The sequence below is a fragment of the Triplophysa dalaica genome, chromosome 25, assembly GCF_015846415.1.
Source record: "Triplophysa dalaica isolate WHDGS20190420 chromosome 25, ASM1584641v1, whole genome shotgun sequence".
NCBI classification, from domain to species: domain Eukaryota; kingdom Metazoa; phylum Chordata; class Actinopteri; order Cypriniformes; family Nemacheilidae; genus Triplophysa; species Triplophysa dalaica.
Window position 1 is genome coordinate 14496250 of NC_079566.1, and position 19971 is coordinate 14516220.

The following is a 19971-nucleotide window of genomic DNA, read 5'->3' on the forward strand; positions in this document are numbered from 1 at the left end:
ACCATTATAATCATGATGATGATGATGATAATATCCACGTTGTATCTGTATGTTGTGTAAGTTATGTGTTTTTCCTGTTTACTGTAAGCGTTCACCCTCATGATGAATACTGTAGTACAGTGTTTACAAAAGTAAACTGTATTATACTTTAGTATAGTGTATTATACTATGCAAATATTCACTATATAATATGGTTCAAAAACACAGACACAAAGATCTGCCAGAGGAGCAGAAGGACTATCATGCTCTTTAATACATTTTGCAGTTCAGGACACAATATTCTCAATAACTGTTCCATAATAATGTTACCTGTTGTACTGTCTTATGACCAGCTTCCACCCATTTGTAAGAGAAATCTATTAAGTGTACATACAGTTCCTTGTGAGATCCTTCTTCCAATAGCACATCTAGGGAGAGGAACCTTTGTCGATAAGTCTCAAAATGAATGTAATATTTCATCAGTAGTCACATATAGTTACATTGGCCACACAGGCTTTACCAGTGGGAAGCAGGACAAGGTGTATATCTAAGTCTCCTTTAGTCCATTTGCAAACTCCAGCAATTTGTTTGAAGGAAGTCAAATAATGCTCAACACCATCTGTCTCACAAGCTTCTTCAATGAATCAGCTGCTCTTGTAAACAGGACCACATCAGAGGCTCCACCAGATACATCCAGACCTCCTCCATCTGAGACTCCTGAAGTTCTTTAAGAAAACGTTCAATATAGACACTAGCTGACCCTCCTCTCTGAGGTCCATCAGCAGAAATGACTCAAACGACGAAAGACGAAACCTTTTCTACCCAACTGGACAAACCAATTCAAGTAAGTAGGTTAAAATTAAAATCTTATGCAAAAGCACATAAATCAACATAATTAACTTTAAATTCCAAAGTATATTTTGAACATCAAAAAGATAATAACCAGAAAACCAAAAACGAAACATTCACAATAATTATCATCAACAAACATAAACTATAACCCCACCCCTGAACCATGCTGCAGCCATGAGCCCATAGGTAAGAAAAACTGGAGTAATGTGCACCTTATACTATTAGAAAAGTAAACAAAATCATCTCCAAAAAACACAAACACGCATTCAAAAGAATAGAAAACTCACAAACTAAATATCGCAGTCACCAGCTGCAGTGCCCTTTTATATCCAGTAGAGGGCACTCCCCTCATCTCCCGGTCTGTCAACACACACTACATTTCCCATAACACTTTGCTAACACACCTTTTGCGGCCACTCCACCTTTGCAGAGAGAGAGAGAGAGAGAGAGACCGAGAGAGAGAGAGTCAGAATGCATTTAGCACTTACTCACTCACTCATTCACTCAGGCGTTCACACACCTCTCACAGGCACTCCATGTGCAAAGAGAGAGAGAGACATTAATATTCATAAGTAACTGGAGGTGTGAGAGGTTATTATGTCACAAGATTTCAGAGAAAGTGAATGAACCTAAAGTCAAAAAGAGATATTGGTGCATTTGAGTTATTAATTTCTTTATACAACAGAATCTGTCTCCAGTTATTGCATAACACAACTGATATTCACTCACAGGTAAGGGACATAATTATGATACAGATTGTCCTGAATGTTTTACAATGTTAGTTTTTGGATTATGTAAGTAGGCTATGTCTAACTAAAGTTGTATTAAATGAGGTTTCAGCATGTGAAATATTCAACTAAGACAGACATACGCCTTGGTGTTTCGAGTCTGACATCATCACGCAAACGTGTTCTTTGGCAAGTTTAACAATCACAGGTAGTTTAGATGGTTACAGTTATTTTAGGGTCAGGGCGGTTTCGTAAGACTTTAAACACCAAGGATTTAGTCAAAACAAACAAGCAACGCCCACGGATCTGACTCAAAACATCAAGGATACAGGTTGTGCCCGCAGGTTTCAGCATGCAAATACTGAACTACTTTAGTTTGTTAATTACTTAAATGGTGTCAGAATGTTTGGTTATTTGTGAAGTTTGTCATTTGATTGTGAATCCAGGTTTAATAAAGGAGAGAGGAAGTTGTTTATATATGTTTTGTTTGTTTATAGTTTTTTTTAAAGGTTGTGGTTTCGCAGCATATTATAGATCACAGATGTCCGGAGGGCTGGATGGGACAAACATCATATGAGTGAGTTGAAGGGAGCTTCCGTCTATTTTAGCAACTTACAGTTGAGATCAGGAGTTGTGTGGTAGATCCAAGAAGAGACGTAGTGCTGCATTTTAGATTGTTCGGTCATAATGGCTGTAATGCTGTCGAATAGAATAAATCATGCATTTAGTTTTATATATTTTTATATATTGATATATTTTCATCATTTTTTTTGTAATATCATCCTCCAGTTGTCTAATGGCCGAGGAGCTTCTGTGTTCAATTTGTCTGGATGTGTTCAGTGATCCAGTCAGCACTCCATGTGGACATAACTTCTGTAAGATCTGTCTGAACACACACTGGAACAACAGTGAAGACTACAAATGTCCAAACTGTGAAGAAACATTCAAGCAGAGATCTGATCTCAAGATTAATACAACACTCAGAGATCTTGTGGATGAACATAAGAAGAAATCTCCTGAAGAACAACCTGAAGCTGAAGTTGTGTGTGACATCTGTACTGAAGGAAAGCTGAAGGCTGTGAAGTCGTGTCTGGTGTGTCAGAGCTCTTACTGTGAAACTCACCTGGAGTCTCATTTGAGAGTGTCAGGATTACAGAAACACAAACTGATTGATCCTGTGAAGAATCTGCAGGATTATATATGTCAGAAACATGACAGACCTCTGGAGCTCTTCTGTAGAGATGATCACACATGTGTGTGTCTCATCTGCACTGTGACCGATCACAAGAACCACAAGTTTGTTTCTGTAAAGGATGAGGGTGAAGAGAGGAAGGTGAGAGCTATATTAAAATAATATTTCACCCAAAATATCTACAGTAAATATATTTTGTGTTATTTATTTGTGTCAGATTTGAGAGCTTCTTTTACGTGGAAAATTATTAGTACATAAAGAAAGGAGCCACATCTCTTTGAGAATACTTGGAATAAAGCGCATGAGTCATGAGCAAATGTTTATCTTTTCGATTTGTTTGGAAGAAGGGCACATAGGTTTGGAATGACTGTTCCTAAACGCTTTTGTCCTTTCATTAGATTAAGTTGTTAAAGACACAGACAGACGTGCAGCAGATGATTCAAGACAGAATAAAGAAGATTCAAGATATCAAACATTCAACAGAACTCAGAAGAGTGAGTTTAAAAACTATTGAAGAAGTTCTGTGTTTAATAGATCATGTTTTAATTTGCTTTCTAATAATGTCAGTCTGAACTGCTGGAGATGATGGAGAAGCAGAAAGCAGCAGAGAAACATGATGAAGATGTCATTAAAGATCTGGAGCAGGAGATCACTGAACTGAAGAAGAGAAACATTGAGCTGGAGCAGATCTCACACACTCAAGATCATCTCAAACTCATACCGGTCACTACATCTCTGTCATAAATCATAATGCTGAATTTTCTTTTTGTCATGTGAAAAGAATTTAGATATTTTACAGTCACATATTTATATATTTATCAGATGATTTCTTCTGAAATGTTATGTTTCAGGTGAAAAAGATCTAAATTATTCTTTTTTGAGTTCCTCTTGGCAAATCTCAGAATACTTTGAGACACTGAAACTTTTAAATGCTCTCTCATTTCTTAGTCACCTTGGATGACGGCATCTGTCAAACGAATAAATGTTGAATGTCAAACTTTTTCAGGGGAAACGTATATGAGACTCTTGATAGCAAAACCAGTCTTAAGTAGCACGAGAACTCTTTTAGAAAAAGCCAAAAATACATTGTGTGGGTCAAAATTAATTAATTTATGCCCAAAATCATAAGTATATTAAGTAAAGATATTTTGTACTGCCCTAATATATTAAAACTTTGTTTTTGTGAGTGGATGGCCTGCTACAGTGCCTCTTATTAACAACTTCAAAGGCAATTTTCTAAATATTTTGCACCCTCAGAGTCCAGAGTTAGAAACTGTGTCCTCTCCGGCATGTATTGTCCTATCATAACAAACCATATATCAATAAAAAGCTTCATTATTCAGCATTCAGATGATGTTAAATCTCAGTTTTGACAAATTTACCCATAAGACTGGATTTGTTGTCCAGGGTCACATATTAAATTTCTGGTGTCTTTTTTCTTCAGGAGAAACATCTGAAAGGATGGAGATGTCAGCAAAAGACTCGACCTGATCAGCATTTTGTTTCACTGCTGTTTGAGAGAAACAGATTTATTTTGTGGTTTATTGTTCCTGTGGGGATCTCGCTGCTGCTGATGTTCTTCTGCCTTTCTTCTTCTACAGATATTGAGACTCTCAACATTGAGAAACTCAGTGAAGCTGGTAGGTAAAGATCAAATATACTGTATGTTAATTGATATTGTAGTCATTTTATTTGTTATTCATGTATGAAATTGTTTCCCAATCCAAGTTCTTGGCTCCTCTCCCAGAATCTTATTGTTAAAATATTATAAGTACGAAACCTAAATGGTACTTTAATAGTAGCCCAACCTCTTTACCTTGCAACCTTGACCACAACATGGACAAACTCAGAACATCTGCAGATAGTAGCACTAGAGGTTCACACATTACTTATGGGTTTGTGGTGGGAAATAGAGTTGTACTCAAACACAGTATAAGCCTAGAACGCACTGCCACACAAAACACCACCATCTTCTTCTGTCAGAGTAAACGGCCTGTTTTGAATAGAATATGTGAATTCATGTGAAAGATGTGCTGATGTTTTTTTTTCATTTGTCTGTGCAGTATTAAAGAAGATGCAGCAGTATGCAGGTACAGTGTGTCATCTGCTCTCGTATACTCCAATACTTTACATTTATATATGCGCCACATGAAATACAGATGTCATTTCTAGATCACACGAGGTCCCCAGATAATACATATCCCTTGCGAATAGGATTTCTGTTGTTTGAGCACACTAAAATGCATGTGTCTCACGGTGAATGAGTGAGACTTGAGAGACCTAAAACAAGTTAAGTGGGATATGCGTTAGTTATAATGGTCCGTGGCCAAATGCAGTGCGGAATGTGTACTGTAGATAAATGGATTAAACAAAGCCTTTTTGATGATGATTTTTTGTATTCAAATTACTCAAGGAATCGTTTCAGTCTGACACATTATTCATTAAACACTGTATTAAATATCACAAACATCATCATCATCAGTTGTGATTCATATTCTCTGATCTCTCTCAGTGGATGTGACTCTGGATCCGGATACAGCTCATCCTCAACTGATTCTGTCGGATGATAAGAAACATGTGAAAATTGGAAACATTTATCATGAACTCCCAGACAACCCAAAGAGATTTGATAGATGTGTAAATGTTCTGGGAAAGGAGGGATTCTCATCAGGGAGATTTTATTATGAGGTTCAGGTGAAGGGAAAGAGTGAATGGGATTTAGGAGTGGTCAGAGAATCCGTTAACAGGGAGGGGCAGATCACACTGACACCAGATGATGGATTCTGGACTGTGGTGTTGAGGAATGATAATGAATATAAAGCTTGTGCTGGTCCCTCTGTGTCTCTGTCTCTGAGTGTAAAGCCACAGAAGGTGGGTGTGTTTGTGGATTATGAGGAGGGTTTGGTCTCCTTTTATGATGTGGAGAACAGATCTCATATCTACTCTTACACTGATCAATCTTTCACTGAGAAACTCTATCCATATTTTAGCCCATGTTTAAAGTATTACGGTAAAAACTCTGAGCCATTGATCATCACACGTGTCAATTACAATCGATGAATTTGCAAATATTCTTAATATAAAACACTACAAATGTCAGTTTTGCCCTTTTACTGAGAAACTTTATCCATATTTTTACTTCCTACTTGAAATATGAAAGTAAAAATTCTGCTACTGTTGGTCTTGATAAAGCTCTTTTTCATATTTGTTTATCTTTCATCTTTTAAAATAGAAAACTGGCAAAAAACATGAATACTTTTTAACATTAATAATATACATTTGAGTGTATATGTATATGAGAAAACTTGTTATTGCATTGCTCACTTATAAACATTTTTGTCTGATAACATTTTGATGTGTCTTTTGTGGTGATTAACACAGTTTTACAAATTTATTTTATTGCTCCCAAAAGTTTCTTTTTCCAGATATATATTTTATGTATAACTTGTTTTAATTTTAAAGTGCAGCAGTGAGGAGAAATTATTGCCTATTAAATGTTGTGTTAAAAGCAAAAAAATATTGTGTTTGCTACATGCAAATCATTACTAGGATTTGGTAAACGTATATAAAAGTAATAACTCCCGTGTAAATCCACCTGTTCCGTTCTGAACTTTTACTACTTACCTTGGTGTCTCTGGGTAACTTCTCGGGGTGGTACATTCAAGAGGGGCTCGTCTCGGCCCGTGACATTAACATAAGCTGCAAAGGTTTGCAGTAATAATTCACATTTATTTATTTTGCAGATGCTTTTATCCTTACAATTTGAAAGGGGAAACATAAGCTTTGGCTAACAAGCATAACATTACATTTTTAAGTTGAATCATACAAATAGAAATAGTTATAGAGAGTTGACAAACATCAGGAACATTTTCAGTTAGGGTGTGTTTTCAGTTGTTTATTGTAGGTTGAGATGTCTCACAAGATGGGTTGCTGGACACTCACTTCACCAGACTGGAGTTATTTGGAGCTTGTTTGGGGGCACTCCGACTTCAAATTCTTAGCTAAATTAACATTTTCATCTTAAGGTTTTTAGCAAATGCTTATTGTATCAGTTTGTGTTTTCTATGTTTAAGTAACACATGACATAGATATCAATGTAGAACGCATGGCTTAGAAAATGTGAACATTTAATAAGTGCTTCAGGTTGTCTTGAAAGATTTTTCATTTTATCTGGGCAAGTTTCAGCAGAGTTTGAGACATTGGTGAGATCTCTGCTGAAATGCTTCCATCTTTATAGTCGCTTAGATAAGAGCGTCTTGAAAAAGGTCAAACTCTACAACAGCCTACATTTGGGATCATTGTGTGTTTTGTTTCAGGAGACACATCTGAATGGCTTGAGATGTCATCAACAGTCTTCCTGTCAGAGCGTCGTTAACGACACTACTTGTGGCTGGACGCGCTGACGACACTTGTCACGTGTGTTTCTTGTTTATTTGAACGCATTCAGTTCCCCTAATACTCGTTCATTTGTTTTTCCTTTAAAATTTTAAAAGCTGTTCATATATGTTACATTGTGTCATTTAATAAAATACAAATGTAAAGAATAGCCTACCGACCCAATGCTATATACCCTTAATTATTGCTATTTTGGGGATTTTTTAGCAGCAAATAACATATTTAATACAATGTGTATCTGGTTGCTACTATTTAAATGTTCACGATTAAAATAGGACACAGCGCGAATCAACGTAACTACAAGCAGTACGGTCAAGGCTAGAAGGGGTGCAGCTACATCCCCTGGGCATGCGCACTTCAATACCGCATAAATGTTGACACGCTGACAAAAGTGAATAGCTTTTTCATTATTGTAAGGTGAGGTTGGGGTAGCGCTAGCTAATGAACGCTAATTTATTGTTATTTTATGTCGAGATTTACATCACTTCCGGCTGTAGCTGTATCCCTTTTAGCCATAGTGGCAGGTGTCTCCGTTTTCAGCTCCTCCCACACGCAGCCACTCCCGCCAATCGGTCGCCTCCAGCCGCAGGTGTCAAACTCACTGGAGTCACGCGCTGGAGTCAGACAGCAGCAGTTTCAGAAGTTCGTCGGACTCAAAGGGCATCAACATTGCTACCAGTGGTTGAATATTACGAAGGTTTTTGTTTTGTCGGTATTGTTTGCTCCGTCTTCTAATATGGCAGATCTACTATAACAATGTGTACAAAATATACACGTTCTCAAAAGAGAATTTGAATTTGTTTCGACTCAATTTGTTATACCCGATCTGATCTAAAATAAAATAATATCAAAACTGCTGTTGTGTTCAAACACACTTTGTTTGAAATGATGTCTTCACACAAAAAAAGAAAACAGAAACGGAGAGAGAACCACCGAAAAGAGGCTGCTGAAGTCAGTTCATCAATGCAAACATGGATTGAAAGCTCCAGCAAGTCAGCAGGTAAATCAACATTTCAAATTTAGCTGACAGTGTGTACAGTAACCTACATTTTCCATTATATTTTTCAGTAATCTATAATCGTGTATCATATAATATTTATAATACTTTATTCAGACCATATGGTAGGACTTAACATAAATTAATGTAAATTACCTTAAAGAGTTTCACGTTCGCTAAGTATAGTATAAATTATAGATTTATGCTGTATAATATTAAAAAAAAGTGTCTAAAATGATGTGTAATTGTGATATTCTAACAAAACATCTATAATAAAGTCTGAAAGACCGTGTGCTGTCCTCTGCACCAACATGAAATGTCCCCTTTTTTATTATGTCTCTTCACAGCCCTGACTTCAGATTTTTATCTCTATTTACTTTAAAATATATTTTAAATGTGCTCTACGAGCCACAATGACTGTAATGGCTTTGTTTGCACAAAATGCTATGGGTGACACTGTCTAATAAATAGACTGAACTTCCTGGTTTTGATGTGTGTGTGACAATACCTGTAACATGATCGTAGCAACTAGAGAAGTTGTCTAACATGCATTGTCCTGAACAGTTTTATAATGTTATTTGTTAAGCAGAGTGTGTGATCTTTAATCACTTAGCCAAATACTGTTTTATTCTTCTATTCACACTAGAAAGGAAATGCTCTTGGCAAATGTGATTTGAAAATATTTGATCATTTAAATCTCTTCTCATATTTGTCTTGAACATGTGAGATTCATGTGTGTTTGTACACTCTGAAATTTATTTAATGTACTTAATTGGCCATAATCACTGTAGTGCCTTTGTTTATGAAAATGATGAAAACAAGTTTGGTGCAAATTTGTTTTGAAATTGAACGATGCTTTGGGCAGTGGGTGATGGATGAAAACGTCTCCTAAGAGTAATTATTGGGTGTTTGTTTGCCTTTCAGTGAAGTAAAGGGGAGGGTAACTGCCTGAAACAGACTGATAGATCCAACTATGAGATATGGCTTGTAGATCTTATAGATCTAAACTTTGAGTCCAGTTTCACTAGGTCTCTCTCCGTCAGGAACAAATTAAACCTGGAAATATCAACTCCGTTGTGAGTCAATCCTTTAACCCAACCACCAGGGAGATATAGAGCTGAAGGGCAGAACATCAGGCAGGAAACAAGTGATGTTAGAGAGACAGAGAAATTATGTATTGATTAATCTCAGTTGGGTGTTGATGCTCAGTCAAGCTCTGCCAAACTTCATCTGACTAGAAACCGATTCAATATGTGTTTTTAACCATTTAAGATTACAGTATCAAAACATTGTCACATGACATTATTATGAACCTTGAGATGCAGAACAATGGATACTCATATCAGCATAAATCACAAGACAACTCCTAACGAGGTTAAACAACAGGAAAGTATGGAACAAATAATACAAATAGAAGTGAATACTAAAATACATGAATGAATACATATGATAGATGAATATTGTAATAAATGGGATTAATGAAATGGAACAATAAAATGAAATGAAACAAGAAACAAGTGTATGTTTCAATTCAGGTCTATCATTACAGACTAAACTTCTGGTTTATAGGTATGTGAAAACACTTGAACAATTCCTGTATCAACGAAAGAATGTGAAACTCATGATAAACATTGATATTGATGCATTAAACTACTGAAGTGTTGAAACAACAGAATATTTCTTCAGGTATTTTAAGAGTGAACACAGTTGATCTTTTCTCACAGGCAAGTCTCTCGGGTTAATATCTTATATGTAAATCTGGAGAAAGTTGGACAATAAATGATTTCAATTTGTTATTTGATTGTAAATGTGATATTTGGTGGAATTTTGTCACACGAACCAAAGAAACAGGAAGTTTATAAAGTTTATTTTCATTACATTTATCATTTTAAGACAAACCTTCAGATAATCTTTTGCAGGTACTGCACTTCATAGTTCATAGTATATTTTTTTATTGTTACTTTAAATATAAAAACTTACATTTTCACCACAGTGAAGACACATTTATGTGTCTATGGACTTATGTTGAGCATAAGTATTTTACTGTTTTTTTAAACCATAAGGAACTTTCATACTTATTTTTTGGCAGTGATGTCATCCTCCAGTGATCCAATGACTGAGAGGCTTGAGTGTTCAATCTGTCTGGAAGTGTTCAATGATCCAGTCAGCACTCCATGTGGACACAACTTCTGTAAGATCTGTCTGAATACATACTGGAACAACAGTCAAGACTACAGATGTCCAAACTGTAAAGAAACATTCAAGCAGAGACCTGATCTCAAGATTAATACAACACTCAGAGATTTTGTGGATGAACATAAGAAGAAATCTCCAGAAGAACAAGTTGAAGCTGAAGTTGTGTGTGACATCTGTACTGAAGGAAAGCTGAAGGCTGTGAAGTCGTGTCTGGTGTGTCAGAGCTCTTACTGTGAAACTCACCTGGAGTCTCATTTGAGAGTGTCAGGATTACAGAAACACAAACTGATTGATCCTGTGAAGAATCTGCAGGATTATATATGTCAGAAACATGACAGACCTCTGGAGCTCTTCTGTAGAGATGATCACACATGTGTGTGTCTGTCCTGCACTGATGGAGATCACAAGTATCACAACACTGTTCCTTTAAGAGAGGTCAGTAAACTGTAGTAAAATAAGACAAGATGTGTTGTTTCTCTGTAGTTAATCTTCTCTTTACCACAACATTGTAAAGTGCTAAATATATGTTTTTATATTAGTCTTCTTTAAAGATTACTGACAGAAAAATACTCCCTCATGTCTAATAGATCATGTTTTATGTAATTTTCTTTGTAATTTTGTCAGTCTGAGCTACAGGAGATGACGGACCAGAGGCCGGAGGAGAGGCCAACAGGAGCAGATACACATGATAAATATGTCATCAAATATCTGGAGCAGGAGATCAGTGAAATGAAGAAGAGAAACATTAAGCTTCAAATGATAGCAGAGAAGCAGAGAGCAGCTGAGACACAAGATAAATGTCTTATTAAAGATCTGAAAAAGGAAATCACTGAGATACAATGGAGAAACAAAGAGTTGGAGATGGTGAAACAGAAGCAGATCACAGCAGAAAATGTCATTAAAGTTCGAGATCAGGAGATCACTGAGCTGAAGAAGAGAGATGCTGAGATGGTGATTGTGAAACAGAAGCAGATCACAGCAGAGAACCTCATTAAACTTCGAGATCAGGAGATCGGAGAGCTGATGAAGATAAAAATTGAGCTAGGGATGAGAGATGCCGAGCTGAAGAAGAGAGAAATTGAGCTGAAGAAGATAAATATTGAGCTAGTGATGATAGATGTTGAGCTGAAGAAGAGAGAAGCTGAGCTGGTGATGGTGAAACAGAATCAGATCACAGCAGAAAATGTCATTAAAGTTCGAGATCAGGAGATCACTGAGCTGAAGAAGATAAACATTGAGCTGAAGGTGGTGAACCACGGACTAGTAGAGAATGTCATTAAAATTCAAGATCAGAAGATCACTGAGCTGAAGAAGAGAAACACTGAGCTGGAGATGGTGAAACGGAAACAGATAACAGCACAAAGACAGAATGAAGATGTTATTAAACATCTGAAGGAGGAGATCACTGAGCTGAAGAAGAGAAACACTGAGCTGCTGATGGTGAAGCAGAAGCAGATCACAGCAGAGAATGTCATTAAAGTTCGAGATCATGAGATCACTGATCTGAAGAACAGAAACACTGAGCAGCAGCAGAAGATCTCAAACACTGAAGATAATCTCCTCCTCCTACAGGTCTGTAGATCTCTCTGATCACTCATCATCATACAGTCTCTTTCATGTCTGAGGAGTCTTCCTTGAGTTATATTAATATTTACAATTGACATTTAGATTTTATTATCAAATTATATTTATTTGATATTTTTTTAAATATTTTTTTCAAAGTCACTTTTAACAGTACAAATTCAAAACTGTTGAGAGATGGTAACACAATAGCGACAAAAGACAATAAAAATCATTACAGATGATCAGAAATTCTGTCCCCACTGTATGCTGCGTGATGCAAGGTGACAAACAACTTGTTTTTTTTATTGTAAAAAAGGGACGAACTTGAACTTTGGGTTCATTGACCCCCGCTGGGTTGTTTCAACCCAAAATGTTGAGTTCTTTAAAGCCAATGTTGGTATAAAAACCATTTGCTGAGTTATTTTTACCCAACAGTCTTGTTTTTCCCTTCTTAAAATAACTCAGCAGTTTTTGCTGAAATGCAACACAAGAACATGTGACATCACCGGTGTATTTTCTTTTAGGTAAAACATCAGGAATACTTGAGTCGTCAGCAAAAGTCTTCATCTGAGGATTTGTGTTCCAGGATTGTAGGAGTTGTCCTGTTAGTGTTGTTCATTTTTGCATCTGGTAGGTGAAGATATTACACAAAGTTTAATGTTCTACCAAAAGAGCTACAGACCAGGGGCTCATTCTCGCCCCCTACAGTGCAGTTAAGCTGGTATACATCCGCGCTAAAATATCAAGGTGAAAGTCATCATAGCTTGCGTATTATAGACCCAGCTCCCAACCCAACTTTGAGAATAGATTTACGGCGACAATTTTTTTATCGCCCGATAAGAGTCTCACGTTAACGCAGCATGTTAACGCAGTTAACGGCCCACCACTATTTAAAATATATTTTATGAACACATCTTCAAAATACATGTATTGTATAAATATTTTATAATTTTTCAACCATCAGAACCAATTATAATTTTTTATTTTGTCGACACTGGATGAGGCATGCCGCGACGCGACAAACACATTAAGAACAAGCAGGTTGTCATGTTGCCTCGCACTTGTCACTTCTGGTATAAAAACAATTAAAACGTGATAACATAATACTTTTGAAAAAAGAACAAAGAAAAGGATCTCATTTTGGAACCAAACTCTTCATTTATTTAAATACTGCATCAATATTGTAAACATGCTCCTGGACCATAAAACCAGTCTTAAAGTCTGCAGATTTTATTTCGTATTTTGATGCCCAGTAAATATTCCATAAATCTGCAAGTGTGTGATATCTAGTTTTTTAAAATGTGTAGATTTTAAAAGTCTTGTAGTGTGATACAGCCCTTAGTAGCAGCCTTATAATAATATGTATTAATTGCCAAAGATATATTGTTTCATTGATACATTTTTCTTTTACGGCAAAAATCATTAGTATATAAGTAAAGATCATGTTTCATGAAGATATTTTAACAACTTTCTACTGTAAATATATCAAAACTTAATTTTTGTGGGTGGAGGCAGGAACACCCCTACAAATACCACTCGCTGCTGTCCACTCTTGGAGAATTACGCACTCAAGTTTGGTATCTATGTAAGGCTTAGAATTTCAGTTTACAGGTTCATCTATTTAGCACAATATCAACAGCCTGCTACAACACCTCTGAAGGACAAATTTAAAGGCGATTTTCAAAATATTTAGATTATTTTGCACAATATTAGACTCAGATTCCAGAGTTTTAAATAGTGATATATCAGCCCAATATTAGTGGAATATACTACTATAAATTCTATACATTTTATAAATTGACCCTTATGACTGGTTTTGTGGTACAGGTCACAAATGAAGTTTTGAATACAAACAAAAAGGCAACTGTTCACAGATAGTGTTGAGAGATCAGGTTATTTATGTTATTTTACTTCATCTCAGGACAGTCCGTTAATTGATGAGATTTTTGCTGAAATGCTACACAAGATACATATGAGATCACTTCTGTCTTTTTCTTTGAAACATTAGCTCGACTTGAAATGTTGCAAAAAGAATTCATTGAGCTGCAGATGAGAAACGGTGAACTGGAGACCGAGATGCTTCGCTGCAATGCTGGTCAGTAAAGATCAAATCCTCTGTACAGAGTTTAATTTGAATTCAATGAAAACTTTATTTTAAAACATATGTGGAATTTCCAATAGTTTTTATTGTAAAGACCACTTTATGGTAAATGTTCTTATAGGTTTTGTGTGATGACAGATACACTGTATGTTGGACGTTTTCTTTTGCTCTAATAGTCTTTATTCCAGAAGTAAAATATGAGACTTTATAGAGATGATTCAAGATAGCAGACACATCAAGTACAAAGAACAAAATTACAAATTAAGAAATCAAATGAGCAGACATTTGAAACACACACACAAAACAGTAGGGATCATACATAAACTTCCATTGATTTTATATCAGTCTTATGATATTCTATCCCCTAATCCTACCACAACACCTAAACCTAATAATCACAAACATGTGCTGGACATTAGATTTAAAGATCACGTATCACATCTCATATTAATCTGCTACACTAGTATTGCATTCATCGTATATTTAACAGTATCAACAGTAGTTTGATCAAATTCATAAAAGATACAGTTATCAAATAAAGATCATGTTCCATGAAGATATTTTGTGAATTTTCTCCCATATATATATATATATAAATATACTGTATATAAACCTTTCAGCTCTTGGGGAATTACGCAGTCAAGTTTGGCATCTATCTAAATTTGGTGTTCATGGAAAGCTTAGAATTTCATCTTTCAGGTTCATATATTCTCCACAACTTCATAACAGTGTTAAGCCAATAGAGAGTGTTAATACAAACCTGTTTCTTCTTAGGAACAGCCTGCTACAGCACCTCTTATGGACAACTTTAAAGGAGATTTTCTCAATATTTTGTGTTGTATGGAATATGAGCATCATACATCAATGGAAATTTTTCAGCTTTCAGATGATATATAAATTCTATAAATTGCATAAGTTGACCCTTAAGACTGGTTTTGTGGTCCAGGTCACAAAATGAAGTTTTAAATACAATCAAATAAGGCAACTGTTCACAGATAATAAGATCTATGTTGAAATTTCAGATGGTATTTTGGTTTATCTCAACAGTCTGTTAATTGTTAAGATTTATGCTGAAATGCTGCACAAGATGAGATCACTTCTGTCTTTTTCTTGGAAACATTAGGCAGACTTGAATTCGCTGAGCTGCAGAAGAGATACGGTGACCTGGAGACAGAGATGCTTCGCTGCAAAGCTTGTCAGTAAAGATCAAATCCTCTTAAAGACTTTATTTTAAAACATAACTGCAATTTCCAATAGTTTTTATTGTAATGATTACTTTATGGTAAATGTTCTTATTGGTTTTGTATGATTATAGATACACAGTATGTTGGATGTTTCCTTTTGCTCTAATAGTATTTATTACAGAAGTAAAATATGAGTCTTTATAGAGATGATTCAAGGATACCAGACACATCAAGAACAAAGAACAAAATTGCAATAAAGAAATCAAATGAGCAAACATTTGAAACACACACACAAAACAGTAGGGATCATACATAAACTTCCAGTGATTTTATATCAGTCTTATGATATTCTATCCACTAATCCTACCACAACACCTAAACCTAATAATCATAAACATGTGCTTGACATTAGATTTAAAGATCACGTATCACATCTCATATTAATCTTGAGTGCGTACAGTAGTATTGTATACGTTGTATCTTCGGACAGTATCAACAGTAGCTGATCAAATTCATAAAAGAGAGATAGTTATCAAGTAGAGAGAATGTTCCATGAAGATATTTTGTACATTTTGTCCCCTATATATATATATACTGTATATAACCTTTCCGCTCTTAGAGAATTACGAACCAAGTCTTTTCTTGGAAACATTAGGCAGACTTGAATTCACTGAGCTGCAGAAGAGAAACGGTGACCTGGAGACAGAGATGCTTCGCTGCAATGCTGGTCAGTAAAGATCAAATCCTCTGTACAGAGTTTATTTTAATTCAATGAAAACATTATTTTAAAACATAAGTGCAATTTCCAATAGTTTTTATTGTAAAGATCACTTTATGGTAAATGTTCTTATAGGTTTTGTATGAGGACAGATACACTGTATGTTGGATGTTTCCTTTTGCCCTAATAGTCTTTATTCCAGAAGTAAATTATGAGACTTTATAGAGATGATTCAATATCATCTTCAAATTCAAAGATTCAAATGAGCAAACATTTGAAACACACACACACATAATAGTAGGGAACATACATAAACTTCCATTGATTTTATATCAGTCTTATGATATTCTATCCACTAATCCTACCACAACACCTAAACCTGATAATAACAAACATGTGCTAGACATTAGATTTCTAGCAACTATCATGTTCTATTGCTGGCGCCACCTGAGGGCGCCATTGTGCTCTGTTTCTGCTTGTGTTTTGAAGTACTCAATTTCCCAGGATGCCTTGTGTCTTGTTATAGTAACTGGTTTCACCTTTTGTCTCAATTCATGTTTGTCTCTTGTCCTGTATATACATTGCCCCTTTGTTCAGTTGTTCTTTGTCGATCGTTGTTGTTGTTGCACCTTTTGTCTGCTTATGTTCCCTTACCATGTTATTTGTTTAACTTGCCATGTTCCTTTTTTAGATTGTAGATTTGACTCATTTTGGGGATGTGTTAAAAGAACTTATTCCATATGGATCCGCTCCCCTGGTTTCCCTGCTGATAAATCGTGATAGAAACGGTCTGCTTCAGTGCCTTTGATGGACAACTTTAAAGGCGATTTTCTCAATATTTGATTTTTTCACCCTCAGATTCTAGAGTTTTAAATAGTGATATCATAGCCAATTGTATTGTATTTGAACAGCATACATCAATTGAAATGTTTTCAGCTTTAAGATGATATATAAATTCTATCAATTGTATAAGTTGACCCTTGGTCCAGGTCATAAATGATGTTTTGAATACAAACAAATAAGGCAACTGTTCACAGATAGTTTGATTCAGATCTGTTGAATATGAGAGTTATGTCATAAAGGGCTCTATAACATTATATTGAAGCACATTAATTTCTCTGCTTACCAAAAAAATTATCTGCTCAGTTGATAAAATACATCTCTGTTTTATTATAAGGATGTTTTGAAACAAAATGTTGTTTTCCTAAATAAAAATATCTTTGTATCTGTATGTGTGGCTGAATGATTTCCTATAGAGACTGCTCATTATATAAAATGTTATCTACCCTCTCCCTGTATAAAGTATATAATAAAACTTTTAGAGACTGAAATTGTTTGTCTTTTTAATTTTTCACCGTTCTTTGGTGCATGTACATGCATTCATTGATTATTTATTGATAAATTACTTTTGCATTTTTATGTGAATGTCTGAACGTAATTTAACATTAGTATGAACTGATGATCATAGAAGCATAGAAGCATAGAATCAGATGAATGCATTCTGCTAATGTAAGGCATATTATGCATTCTTTCTAGTGAAATTAAACACACAAAACTGATTATTACGTCTCTCTAACACTCGTTAGACAAAATGTTATTATAAATTTAATCAACATATTAATCAGTGCATACATTGTGTTGATATTTTACGAAATTTGTGTTAAATACAGCTGCATAAACCTATTCAAACAGACAGACATTTTGGAACTATTGAGTGTTACATGAATAACGTGATGTCACAGAGATGTTATAATTTCTCAGATGCACAGCTAATATTAACTCTGACACTAGCTTCGCATTATCTTCCTTTAGCTGTGATTTATTCACAATACAGCCTCTTGTACCTCTCTTAAAGTTCACCCATTGGCCCAACGACGGAATCCAATGGTGTTGTTGAAGGGATCTCGTGTTCTACTTCTCCTCAATGATTTCTATATGAAGTTATTTAGGAACGGTTACAATTCAGTTCAATTTATGTGACTCTGTGGTTAAGACCGATCTGACTCCAATTTTAATATAACATAAAATAACTTGTATGACATCTCAAATGTATCTGTTGATCAAAGTTAGCCTATCTATAAATCTCCACACTTTAATATTTATTATTTAGAGTTATTCTTTCTATTGGCCCGTGACTCGAGGTAGTTCGGATAAGCGGTAGATAATGGAATGGAATTCTTTCTATTGGGACCTGCAGTCGCACAGAGTCTCACGCCGGCCGGGTTCATGGATCTCATGGACCAACGACACAAAACGGCCAGTTCCGATCTAGTCAGAGGTTGCCGGATAACCTAATATCATTAAGTTTGGCCGCGATATGCTTGCTCAGAAACACGACAATAGTTATTTTAGTCACGATCATGCAACATGCTAGGCCAGATGATAGGTGGAAATTTGTAACATGTGAGCTTTAGAAATGCCCCATTTATGATAAAAAGGCTAGTATAAACTAGTCCATCCTATCCTGACACATCGATTTTGTGATAACAGAACAGGTTTTTTTCAAATCTTCATAACATGACAAAACATTATAAACACAATATGGAATGTATAAGCAATTTTCTAATGATCAAGGCCTGAAGATATGAAGGGGAGGAGAGAGTTGTGATAAAAAGAGGGGTTCAGTATGTACATCAACCCCTGATGGGAGGAAAGGATATCATTGCTCAGGAACTAGCAACAACTGAGGTTTTGTTATTTTGTGTCCTAGCATCACAAACAACCTTAGTAATTAGCACTGTTCCAGCTGCCTTACAGAGTCACCACAAGGAAATCTGTTTAACATTAACATAAAAAAATTACGATCATTTTTACTTATGTTTTATTGCTGCAATTAAAGATTTTAGTTTTATGGCTGTGATGGTATTTGGAAGTGTTTCCTAAATGAATAAAGGGCATGTTTGGTGATTATTGGCCTATACATATTAGTCCACATGGACAGATTAAATTAGTTGCTACTTATTTACACAAATGACAAAAGGCTGTAGTGGGTGAAAGCTTGAGAAACGTGCCTTCTGTTTTCGTAACAAGATTGACATTATCATTTCAGAATGTGAGAACAATATATCATGTGTCCAAACACAAATGATGCAATACACTGTTTAAAACACTACACACTTATATAGATTTTGACATGGTTCTCAGTGGTTCACAAGTTTTATTGGGTGCGAGACCATGTCTACACTGTAGTAATGGGTTCTGTTGGCTTTAGTGGCATCACACCTCTTGTTTTCAGTGTTGAACCTTTACGCCAGTCCACCATGTGAGACATGAAGAATACACTATAGGCTCTTTATCGATTGGCTGTACTTGATTGTCACTCACCTGTAGTGAAATCAATTAATATTAGCATTTATAGTGTGAGAAATGGAGTGCGGTTAAGAATGACACTTTTCTTCTAAATGACTTTGAGTCAGTAATTTATGTTGGCATAAAAATTAAATCCTTTATTTATCATTTGTGTTTTATTTATTCTTAAAGGCGGATGGGTGTTGTGTGTTTTTAGATGACTAGAAGCAGTCCTTCAGGTATTGTGCAATGATGAGTCAATGTCTCTAGACGGACGCACACTCACACACATTCGCACGCACGCACACACATACGCACTTGCATACCTAAGAGACTTAAGTCATATCTCTAAAAATAAATCTGGTTTTCTGTTTGTTGAACATTTTTAAGCTACTGCTATCTTTGTTGTGTTGGTTTTGTTGTTACTGATAAGTTTGTAAGAATTGTATTTCTGATTATTTTAAAATAAGATTTTTGACATGTAAGAAATGAATTATTGATATCTGACATTGAATGGCAGCCTATTGTGATATTTAACTAGTAAAAAAACAATTACAGCTATCAAGAATTATGTTTTTTACTGATTGAATTTACATTTTTGATATCAAGAATAAACATTTCTGCTAGTGAGTACGCGATTATTAATATCAAGAATTCACATTAGGACTAGTGAAAATGTAATTACAGATATCAAAAATAGCAATTGTTTCTAGTAGATATTCTAAGCTTGATATCATGAACAAGAAATTGAATTGTTGATGTCCAAAAATTAATATCA

General features: G+C 35.3%; 2 protein-coding genes across 2 annotated transcripts in view; both read left to right on the forward strand.

Moving 5' to 3' along the window:
• The first annotated feature begins 2095 nt into the window (after positions 1 to 2095).
• Positions 2096 to 5811, forward strand: LOC130415206 (E3 ubiquitin-protein ligase TRIM39-like). Its single transcript, XM_056740748.1, has 7 exons — positions 2096 to 2136; positions 2349 to 2892; positions 3150 to 3245; positions 3319 to 3474; positions 4196 to 4391; positions 4815 to 4841; positions 5264 to 5811. The coding sequence occupies exons 1-7, from the start codon at positions 2117 to 2119 to the stop codon at positions 5809 to 5811; spliced, it is 1587 nt and encodes a 528-aa protein (XP_056596726.1). The 5' UTR covers positions 2096 to 2116.
• A 1966-nt stretch (positions 5812 to 7777) lies between these two features.
• The window catches only part of LOC130415211 (centromere-associated protein E-like), a 33642-nt gene continuing 21448 nt past the window's right edge, over positions 7778 to 19971 (forward strand). The window contains exons 1-9 of the mRNA XM_056740756.1: positions 7778 to 8146; positions 10233 to 10774; positions 10964 to 11911; positions 12427 to 12532; positions 13911 to 13997; positions 15127 to 15198; positions 15843 to 15914; positions 16597 to 16662; positions 18103 to 18176. Of these exons, the coding sequence (XP_056596734.1) occupies positions 8032 to 8146; positions 10233 to 10774; positions 10964 to 11911; positions 12427 to 12532; positions 13911 to 13997; positions 15127 to 15198; positions 15843 to 15914; positions 16597 to 16662; positions 18103 to 18176 (2082 nt within the window). The 5' untranslated portion in view covers positions 7778 to 8031. The remainder of the gene's footprint in view (positions 8147 to 10232; positions 10775 to 10963; positions 11912 to 12426; positions 12533 to 13910; positions 13998 to 15126; positions 15199 to 15842; positions 15915 to 16596; positions 16663 to 18102; positions 18177 to 19971) is intronic.